General features: G+C 35.7%; 1 protein-coding gene across 1 annotated transcript in view; it reads left to right on the plus strand.

Moving 5' to 3' along the window:
- LOC136866005 (vesicular integral-membrane protein VIP36) overlaps positions 1-8579 on the plus strand; it is a 189530-nt gene extending 180951 nt beyond the window's left edge. Inside the window, exon 7 of the mRNA XM_067142614.2 lies at positions 3422-8579. Coding sequence (XP_066998715.2) covers positions 3422-3573 — 152 coding nt within the window. The 3' untranslated portion in view covers positions 3574-8579. The remainder of the gene's footprint in view (positions 1-3421) is intronic.
- Positions 8580-11970: the final 3391 nt, after the last annotated feature.

The following is an 11970-nucleotide window of genomic DNA, read 5'->3' on the forward strand; positions in this document are numbered from 1 at the left end:
TTCATTCTTCTTTGACATTTGTCTTTAAGATTATTAAAGTATGGGGTCCAGGTGAGCTTGTTATCAAATAAAAGTCCTAGAATTTTAATAGTTTTAACTGATTCAATTTTATGGTCTTCCACATATAATTCAGGGTTAGGGATGGTATGTTTATTTTTGGAGAAGAGAATACATTTGGTTTTAGGTGTAGAAAATTTGAACCCTGTGGTTTTAGTCCAGTTTTGAATATTTACAATTGATTCTTGTAATAGGAGTTGAGTCGTCGTAATGTTTTTCCATGGGCAGAAGATTATCAGATCGTCAGCAAAAAGGCAACACTTAACTGGTGAGTGGATTTTAGAGACTATACCATTAATTGGCACAAGAAACAGTGTTACACTGATAACTGATCCTTGTGGGACTCCATTGTTGATTAATACTTCATTTGACAGCATTCCATTTTCTATAACTTGAATTCGGCGCATTTGGAGAAAATTAAAAATTAAATATAGGATATTTCCAGATATATTATGTGTCATTAATACTTTGATTACATAGTCTTTCCATACCATGCCATATGCCTTATTAATATCTAAACTGACTGCTATTAGGTGTTGGTTATTGAGGAATGCTTCCTGTATTTCATATTCCAGACTTATCAAGGTGTCTGTTTTGGAGTGTGCTTTACGGAACCCGTTTTGCACATTACTGAAGAAATTTATGTGCTCGAGATACCAGCGTAATCTTTTGTTGACTATTTTCTCCATGAGTTTACCCATCGCATCAGTTAAAGCAATAGGGCGATAAGGGGGGTTACATGTGAGTGGTGTATCCAAAAAGTTTTGCCATGCTTTATTATTACACCCTATATAATCTACATATCATCTCATTCCATCCGCTCTCATTGTTTACTGTATGTACACCTTCTTTTGTGGTTCTCGAAGAGAGTGTTTCCAAGCACATACAAGTTTTCTTTGCAGAAACTGACCAGCCTTGCTCCCCTGTCGTTCCTCACACCAAATCCAAATCTCCCAACCACTTCTCCATCTTTCACTTCACCTACCACAGCATTCTTGTCTCTCGGTGCTATAATAGTGCATTCTTCTTCTTCTTCTTCTTCTTCTTCTTCTTCTTCTTCTTCTTCTTCTTCTTCTTCTTCTTCTTCTTCTTCTTCTCTCAAAGGTCTTCAATCTATCATTGTGTTGGCTGGTAGGTATATACACCTGTATTAATGCAGTATCTTTGTGTCCTTGGCAGTCTTACCATCATCAGTCTGCCATCTATATACTTGGTCTTCCTTACCCTCTTTTCCAACATAATTCGTAACTCCTTTTCACTTTTGTCTACTCCTCAGTAGAACAGCTGGTAATCTCTTTGTAGTTCTCCAGTTCCTTCCCACCTGGTCTCGCACATTCCAAGGACATCAAGGTTATTTTTCTTAATTTCCTATTTAGAATTTTCCAGCTTGCCTGTTTGTAATACAGAGAGAACTTTCCGTGTTCCAATCTTTAGTTTCAACTTCTTCATCCTCCTTCTCTCCTTTTCACCTTTTATGTTGTTCCTCAACTCCTCTCCCAGAAATCCAAGTGAGAGGAAGTTTTACCTCCAGAAATATTATGTACACAGAGGGGCCATATCAAAATGTGCCTTGGGATAACTAGAAGATCTTTAATGGGGTGGTTTTCCCGTTGTCTTCCACATCCTGATGTCGTTAACCAACTTATGGTTCATCCGCCATTAGGAATGATTGCTCATCCCAAGAACAACACAGTACCCTAAACCTCTACCCGCTCTTCCGTCCTCCGAGGAGGCCATTGGCACTTGGTAGAGGGGGACTCCTTATCCTTGGAATCTTTTGGCAGGCCAATTGCAGTGTCAAGGACATTGGTGGTTGGGTTGCCACATGCCTAAAGAAGCTAAAAATGAATACATGAATTAGGGACTGGAATAATTTACCAAAGGTGGTGTTCGATAAATTTTTCAACTTATTTGAAATCATTTAAGAAAAGACTAGGTAAACAACTGATAGGGAATCTGCCACCTTATAAGCAAATCAGTGGTGATTGATTGATTGATTGATTGATTCATTCATTCATTCATTCATTCATTTTTATTGAAAATTTACTCATGCGTTAATACTTTGTTGTAAGTGCAAGACTTCCTACATTTCCAAATGCTTCTTCTTCTTCTACTTCTTCTTCTTCTTTTTTATGACCGCATAGGATCACTTTAGTCAGTCCATCGTTCAGGTCTCTTTGAAGACATTGTTCAGGCTTTGCGGTCCTCCGAGTACTTCTTCAAACGCTCCGATCTTCGTGCCCTTTCCTCGGTTGAAAATGTGCGTGTTGTGGTTTTGTTTCGCGTAAGGGTAAAGCAGAGGTTTGTATTCTTGAGTTTTGTGTTCAGTTTTATCTTATTTGTGGTGTCTTCTGTTGTAAGGCATATTTACTTCAGATCCTGTCTTACTTCTGTGATCCATTTACATCCTGTTGTGGTATTTTTTTAAGATGAGATTGTGTTTTACTAGTTGTTTCAGAAGTATCGAATCCTGCATCCTCATGATATGTCTAAAGAATCCCAGTCTTCTCTTACGCATAGTATCTGTAATGGGTTCTAGCTCTTTGTATGTGACTTTGTTAGGTATTATCTGCCACTGTCCGTCTTTCTGGTATTGTTTGTTGATGCAGGTTCTTCCAATCCTCCTTTTCAATTTTCTGAAGTCTGTCAGTCTTTGATTGTTTATTAAGTGAAAAAGTGTTTCTGCTGCATATGTAGCTTCCGGTTTTATAACTGTATTGTAGTGTTTTATTTTTGCATTTATTGATAGACATTTCTTTTTGTAGATGTCCTATGTTAATTTTTGTGCTTTAGCTAATCTATTTGTTATTGTTTGGATTGAGATTTTTTCATTTAGGTTATGTATTATTATTTCTCCGAGATATTTAAATTGAGTTACTATTTTGATTTTATTACCATTTATGGTAACATCATTTAGTTGTGTTGGTTTTTGGGGCATAATTTCTGTTTTTTTCTTTTCAAATATATTTTGAGGCCAATTTTATTTGCAATGTTTTGAAGTTCTGATATCTGGGTTTTTGCTTTTATGTCAACTGTTAGGAATGCTAAATTGTCGGCGAAACCCAGGCAATTTGTTTTGATTTTTCAGCCAATCTTTATTTTTGGGGGACGTTTCGTAAATCATTCCCTCGTTATCATTTCTAGAGCACAATTAAATAATAGTGGTGGGAGCACATCTCCCTGCCGTAGTCCAGTTTTAATTTCAAATTAATCTGATATTTCGCCCCTAAACTTCACTTTTGATTTGGTCCAAATGCATCTACTGTAGTTAATCCTTAAAAGAAAAGAATGCTTAAAGCATGCATGATTAAATGTATATTCATATACTTTATTTTACTGTTATGTTTTCTTTTTTTCTTTGCAGATCACGTGGATGACCCAAAGCCATCATCTCTAAGTGGAATAAAAGTATTTGTTCTGATGTTGATTGGTGCATTGGCAATTATTGCATGTGTTGTAGTAGGCATAATGTTTTACCAGAAGCATCAAGAAAATTCAAGAAAGAGATTTTACTGAAATGTGACGATCCATATGTACTGTACGAATTTTTAAACTTTTTAAAGTGAAAAGTACGAAAATCGAAATACTGAAATAAAGAGATGCTTGACCCCTTACTAGCACACAAAGTGATGGAGTTAAAAGGAATGAAGAATAAATGTGCTATCTACCTCCAGCGATTGAACCACTTTGTTCATTCTCTAAAAGTTTGATATTTGTGTGGTGGTGTGATGAACTTCACTTGTCACTTATTGTGCTTTGCACATGAAGAGAGCAGCATGTAGACTATGAAACACAAATCAGAATGGGATTTTAATATATTCTTTGTGAATGTAATCAGACTGTGACTGTAAGGGTGGTGGAGAATCATTCAGATATGTAGACACTGAAATTGAAAAGAATTGCTGTGATGGTGTTGGTGGAAGACAGCTTGGGAATTATGTTGTTTTGTTCTTGAACAGAAAGAAATTGTACCCTATGTATAAAGTATGCCTGATGTAAATATTCTTACAGGAGTTGTAATATGTAGTTCACATTATTTCTAAATAATGCTTGAATTTTCTAGGTATTTCTTAATATTTCAATTTTATATGGAGATCTGGTGTAAGCAACAATGGCATATGCAGATCAGAACACATTTGTAATGTAAATAGGTATTCAATCATTTAATTTAAAAGGATGTTTAAAGTTTTTTTATAATATATGTAAAAAGAGAGTGTACAATTACCATAATATTTGCATATTTAGAGTACTGGTTTGGCCATATAGGAGCATGTGCCTCTCTACCATTTCCTGTTTGCCCAACATATCTCCCTTCACTTTTATTTTTTCTCTTTCATTTGCATCTTCTTGTCAAGTTCTTTGAGTCAATTGTCCCTCAGTCTTCCTCTTGAGGCACCTGTGCTCCATATCAAGTGACCACCTTCATTTTCTCCCAATCATGGCTTTATCTTATGTTATCCATGTCTTTGATGTATGAATCATTGTTGAGGTAGTTAATGTTTTAGGGATTAATTCAGTGGTAATTTATTTCTTGACGTCAGAATCTTGTTTCTTGTTCCTAAAATTATTCTCCAGTGTTTGTCAATAAATATATCTCACAATTTCTTCAAACTCCATTATTTAACCCTTTTGACGCCAGGCTGTGATGTAGTGGTTGTGCTAAGAATGCCAAGACAATTTTAATGCAAATGCACACACTAAGGAAAAACATTCTCCTGCTTAAATTTTTGGAGTTACATCCCTGTTCTTTTTTCTGTTTCACACAGGCAAATAGAGAACATGTGAATGTGACTATAATTGCAAGAGTGTTTCATTTCCTTCATTTAAAAGCGTACAAATTTATTACTTTTTGAAAACTTAGGTTTCAAAATTTTACTTAATATTTACATTTATAGTGTATTTTTATGATGGGTATGATACCTTTGTGAGAATATTCAGCTAATTTTGAATTTAAAAAACTGTTTTATGCAATTCTTGATAGTTCTTTTTGAGAATTATGATTTTTTTTTCTTCGAACACTTGTCAGTCGATAAATTATTCTCTATTGAATCACTTAATGTTAAAACATTGGGTATCTTAATAATCCTTCTATTACTTATCCATCTTTACACTATTGGAAGTAAATAAACAAATGTCTAAACAAGCGAGGTAACAAGCAAGCAACACGAAGTGGCAGAGTGCAGGGTTACCATGCACGAAACTTACAATGTGTCGAAAGAAAGCTTTTATAAAAGTTTACTGATATTGACATCGCACGTTATCAATATTTCCAGAGAGTAAAAGCTTTAATCTTTCTGGCAGTATTATTTATGCTGCCATTGTGCAGCAGGAATTGAAGATTCAGGTGAAAGCAAAACGTGGTTGACAGATTGGCCTCCGGCATTTTTAGCAACAGCCCGCATGGCCGATACATTGGCCGCCTGGCACTGTAAGAGCTAAATACATCTTTTCAGTAAAATTTTGAAGCTTTTTGGTTATTATGCAACATCATATTATAAAATATTGGATTTTCACTGCTTCCATTGTAAACATTACCAAGAAGATAAATGCTGTATGATGACTGCATTCAAGCAAAGTTCAGGTGCTATGGAGGTCATAGTGATCCTAACAACGATTCTCAATTAAGTTATCAAGAAACCAGTTCTATGGAATATATAAATTTATATTTGTCTTCCTTATTGTTTGCCTCTTGGTCTATTGTTGGGAACTGCAGTAGTACTTGCAATTGAAACTTGCTAATACATCTCAATGAATAAAAATCATCATGCAGTTTATCTTCTAATTAGCTTATATTTGGCCATGGTCATGGCTAGCTGAGAAGAGAGCAAAATCCTTACTATTTCTTATTATCATCTTACAGCACAATATCCTTTGTTAATCTTCTATTCTTTATTTCTTCTCATCTTTCCTTTATTTAACTGACCTGTTTTTCCTTAATTGTGCATTGCAAGTATTTGTATTAAATCTAATTCTCAGCTATTAGGACATGCAAATCGTGTGAATAGGCCAGGAATCAAACTTTATTCACACTTAATTTAATCTGCTTTGGCGTGTGAATTTGGTTACCAGTATGTTTATATATCTATATAACAATTGATAAGCATGGTCTAAGAGCTGAAAACTAAGTCTTAGAATAAAAATTGGCTTTGAAAACTGCCTAATATAGCTTCTGGTCTTCCTTGTCATCTTTTTGAATTTTTTTTTCATTTATGAACCAAATTATTACTACTTGAATAATCATTACAAAAATTGGTAATATGTGCTTGAAGTATGTGTAAACTGTTGTGAAAGAAGATTCACTGAGTGTAGAACTAACATCACAAACATGTTGCAATTGTGTATATATTCCCTATCTTTGAAAATGGCAGGTTTATACAATTTTTCATCAGACTATTAAAATTTACTTATCTATGCTCAGTGAAATCATTATTTTATAAGATGAGAGATGCTTGGTACTATCCTTTGTGTTCTTTCATATGACTGTAGACCAAATGAAACTAATATAGAATGGGAAGTATTGGCACTTGAACATTTTTTTATTTTCCTGTTTTGAGATAAGTAAATTCTTAACTGATAAGTGTAACACTTCAGTACATAAACACTGCTATGTTCTGCACCTTGCCAGTCAAATAGCAAGATTTTTTAGGATTGTAGTAATACTGTACTAAGTAAAGAATGAAAATAAATTACTGATAAAAAAAAGATGAAACTACATGGGAAAGATATCATATGAGATTGTCACACTACAGTATTTCTTTTTATCCTTTCAAGCAATTTTTAATCTACTTTAGCTCCTGTTAGTTCTCCCTTTCTTCATTTTTTTAAAATCTGCCTCACCATTCTAATTTTCCTACATGCTTTTATTAAATGCTTACTATGTTTGCCTGGTTATGTTGCTATTCCATCTCCATATCTTCACGCTCCTGTTTTACCAGATCAGTCCAGATCTTCCTTGCTTTACTTCTGCCATTCATACTCTCAAGTAGTGCTTTTTCAGACCTCTGTGCATTGATTTTTTTATTTATTTATTTAACAAATGTTGATTTTCTTTCGGCTGGGCAGTGGTTTTACCCAACAGTTATTCAGTTTGAATATCTTTGAATGTCTTGTAAATCCTACAGTATTTTATCTCATTTAAAGATTCCAAAATCTAAATATATTCATATTGTTGACTAGCTCATTCTGTTGGTTACAGCACATTTGTTGAGACAGTGTGTTTGAAAGAATTACTGTATTTTCTTGTTAAGCAGTCAGCATACCTTGGAATTTTTCCCATATAGTTTTGAACTAAGCTGTTACTTTTCAGTTTTGTTCTTCTCTCTTGATGCTTGTGATGTGATTTCTGCATTGTGAGATAATATGCAATATAATATCCATCCATGAAGTGATAGAGCATTTATTTGAAATTCAAGTCTTTCAGGCCTTTATCATTATATTTTACCTTTATTAATATGGAAATAATAATATATTCTGGCACATGCTACTACTTTTTATCTCGCATCATTGTATGATCATTTGATTTATTAATTCATACTTAGAAATATTTGGAAATATTCATCCTAACTTTGCCAAAACTATGATTTTTGTTTTTTATTACTATGATTCATTACAGCTACTGTGTTGTAGATTGTGCCACAATGTAATTGTTAACCTTTGATGATTTTATAGTAATTTTGAGTTCTGCAAATGATATATTTTCTATGTTGCATATGTTTGAATGTGTTTTGTTTTTGTAGAGTCAAACTAATTTATGTCTAGTCACAAGCTGGTGAATTTATTTCAAAAGGAAACACATTTACTGTTTTCAAAATTAGTAATTTTGTATTTTTGCAAAGGATATTTAGAACTTTGAAATTATGTTTTTATTAATAGAAATAATTTCTGAACAGCCAGTTATTTGTAACAAAATTGATAATTTCAATTTGATGCTTTAGTAGAAGCTTGATCAAAACTTTTAAGTTATGTGCAAGAAGACAATGTTTTGAGATGAAGAGATAATTCACCTTGACAATGTCATGTTTCATACACATGAAAGATGATGTTGCATTTGAACATTTCTTACACACTTAGTGAATGGACCTGTTTAGAGAAATTATCTAATGTAAATATGCATCATCTTCTTTGAAGAGTACTTTTTACACTTCATCTCGTCACATCTTACATTTTTGTAAAACATCAAATGAATTATCAGCATAATTGATAAATTTGTAATCTGTAATTTTTTTTGAAGCATGAGGAAAGACTTGATTCACGTTGGCCAAAAGAAGGAAAACATATCCTTGCTCAGGAGTCTTCTTGTGTGAAGATTAGCATGGAGAAAAGAGAAACATTGTATAGTACCCAAGGCCTTAATGTGTGTTGTGATATCATCCCATGTTTTTTATTTCTGTACATCATTATTTTAGGAGTGAACAGATTTTTTTGATGCAATATCAATGCAATAGCAATTATGTATAGTTAAGCACGTGTGTGATATTTAAATGAGAGTTGGTGAATAAAGGAATGATGTGATTTGTGGTAAACTCATGCCGAGTCATTTGGAACAGCTGTGAACCATCTACTGATGACTGAATATTGCTGTGTTATTGTTAGAGCAGCAACAGCAACAACACCACCAAATAGTACAATAGATGATGATGATGATGATCATCATCCAACATCCCTTCTTTTACTATTAATCTCTTGAGAAAAACAACAGACTGTATGAAGTAGAACTGGAATGGGCTACATGCTTTTTACAGTGGTGTGAAATGATTATTGCAAAGCAAAAAGGGTTCATTTTTGGTTTAAAGTGACATGAAACTTACAAATTGAGTCAAAATGTATTTTCACTCTATCATGCATGCTATCAGTGTCTTGCATTGTCTTTTGATGGTTTCATCCTTATGTTATATTTCTGCAAGTGTCTTGACCGCCTTTATGGTACTGGCTTCCTTCCTAGTTTTCTTTTTCACTATTGCCCACATGGTCATATCAGAGCTGTTAGGAGGCCAATCAAACATTTTAACGTCTTCTTGCTGAGAGGATGTCACTTTCTTGCCTTGTGGCATGGTACTCCATTTTGCATGAAAATGCACTCATTTTGAGCTGTACTAGGTCTTCATTTAAGGAAACTGATCCAGAACTTTTAGATACTAGTGATTTCTCACTGTACCCTCCACAAAGTACAACTTTCCAGTTCCCTACCATAAAAATACGCTCCACATCCTTACGAAAGTTGGATGTTTCACCGTTTGTTGGACGCATTCTGGATGGAATTCCTTGTCCTTCCTCCTCTGTACATAGTTGGTAGATTCCTCAGTGATGCATTCAGTGACAAATTCATAACTGAAACACACATAAAAACACATCACTGAAACAAAGACCAAGTATTTAGACCATAAATTTACACTCTATTATATAATGTTAAATGTCTTTTTGAACTGTTAAGCTGGGTAATATTTTCCACTTCATAATGGAAAATAGACAGTACTTCGTTGTTAAGTTTTGAAAATTCTAAAGTCAGAGAAATTATTCAAGAACTGCAGAAAATAATACTCAACCTCCTAGTCTTCAACACTCCAGTCTTTTTAGGAATTTGCCCACTGAAGTCTCTGAGCTGCTATTGTGGGGGGTGATCCTGGTTTTTCTTTGTGGTCTCCTTGCCATTATCTGATTGTTCCTAGAGATATCTGTACCCCCATACTCTTCCATCTTCACAGACAGTTCCCTGCTTGTTGCTTTCCAGATAGATGTTGCAAGATTCTTGAGTTTTCTTTGAATCATGGGGTTAGTTTTGGTGTCTGCCACACTTCCTAATGCGATTTTGTGTAACTCCCCTTTTACAGTAAAACCCTAACAATGCCTATTTTTCTTGGTGAGAGGTCCTTCTTCCCCATAACCTAAAACTTTTGTTAGGTTCAAATAACCATAGATAAAACACAAATCCTCCTAAAGAAATTGAACGATAACAAAACTGTATCGGTGGCAGTGGCCGATACCCGTATCTAAGTGTACATTTTGTTCCTGTTCCTTTAGTTCATCTATATAGGTGTTTTTTGATGGCTTAGTAGGTCAATCCTTGCATAGAACTTGCGGTCACACATTACACTTAATGGAAGGGTGAGGGCTTATCTGGATTTGGCGAAGTTTGTCTTTCATGAGCCTTTGTTTCTTCTCTTTAGCACACTTCTTCAAATTTACAACACTAGCTGATATGTTCACATGTCGGTGACTGCGGTCTTATGCCTAAGCATTCCAGGTATTTGGATTTATTCCTGTGCTTATCATGGTCTTCTTGAGCATATCTTTGTAGCGCTTCAGGGGAGCACCATGAGGCCTCTTGCCTCTGCTGTGTTCACTGTAGAAGATTTGTTGAGGGAGCCATCATTCATACGAGGGCGGTTTGAAAAGTTCTCGGAATCACCGCTAGATGTCAGTGCTAGAGCAAAGAGGTTCCCACGCAATAATCACACATCCTTTGTGAGTTAACACGTGGTGTGTCAGTGCTCTAGCTGCAGGAGTGTGGTAGTAACGACTCGTTGTTGTTGTTCCCGCGTAGTGATTTGTGACAATGGAAAAAACTGAGATTCGAGCAGTGATTAAATACTTTGTAAAGAAAGGTATGAAAGCAAAGGAAATTCATGCTGACTTTCAGAACACACTGCGGGACTCTGCTCCTTCATATTCAACTGTTGCCAAGTGGACCAGCGAGTTTAAATTTGGTCGGGAGAGCTCTGATGATGATCCGCGTAGTGGACGACCAAAAAGTGTTACGACCCCAGAATTTATCGCAAAAGTGCATAAAATGGTCATGGAGGATCGTCGACTGAAAGTGCGGGAGATTGCTGAAGCTGTAGATTTGTCTTTTGGCATATTATATTTTAACCGAAGAATTGGGTATGAAAAAAGTATCCGCAAGATGGGTGCCACGGCTCTTGACATTGAACAATAAACGCACCAGATTGGAAATGTCCGAACAAAGTCTGGCCCGTTTTCAGTGCAGCCAACAAGATTTTTTGCGCTGGTTTGTGACTACAGATGAAACTTGGGTCCACTACTATACCCCAGAGACAAAACAGCAGTCAAAGCAGTGGAAACATGCTGGTTCACCACCACCAAAGAAAGCAAAGGCAGTGCATTCGGCCGGAAAGGTCATAGCCTCAGTTTTCTGGGATGCAAAAGGCATTCTGCTGATAGATTATCTTCCTACTGGCCAAACAATTACGGGGCAATACTATGCAAACCTCCTAGACCAACTACAGGAAAAGATACGCGTAACAAGGCCTGCTGGTTTGGCAAGGAAAAAGGTAATACCAATATAATGGTCCGTTATTGGACATTATAAATTTTCCAGATAACTCATTCTTGGTTGCCTGCGTTTCGCCCTCGTGTGCTGTTAGGCTCGTCAGTTGGGACTTAGCACACCACCCAAGACGCAAGGCTAGTGCATACTGTGGAGGCCACTGCATAGGCTATTTGAAGCCACCAGCAGTGCCAATGCACTATGAGAGCTATGTCTCATTTCCAAAAAAGGAAAAAGGTCATCTTTCATCAGGACAACGCTCCGTCACACACAAGTGTTATTGCCATGGCAAAACTTTATGAACTGGGGTATGAATTGTTGCCACATCCACCTTATTCACCTGATTTGGCACCAACAGACTTTCATATATTCCCCAAGCTGAAAATTTTCCTTAGTGGACGGAGATTTTCTACATGGGAAGAACTGACAGCCGAATTGGAGAGGTATTTTGCAGGCCTGGAGGAATCTCATTTTCGAGATGGGATCAAGGCATTGGAACATCGCTGGACCAAATGCATTAGTCTACAGGGAGACTCTGTTGAAAAATAAAAGCAGTTCCACCGAGGTAAGATACTTAATTCTAGTACATTCCGAGAACTTTTCAAACCACCTATGTACATCGGATGTGA

The sequence above is a fragment of the Anabrus simplex genome, chromosome 3 (assembly GCF_040414725.1).
Source record: "Anabrus simplex isolate iqAnaSimp1 chromosome 3, ASM4041472v1, whole genome shotgun sequence".
In the NCBI taxonomy this organism is placed as follows: domain Eukaryota; kingdom Metazoa; phylum Arthropoda; class Insecta; order Orthoptera; family Tettigoniidae; genus Anabrus; species Anabrus simplex.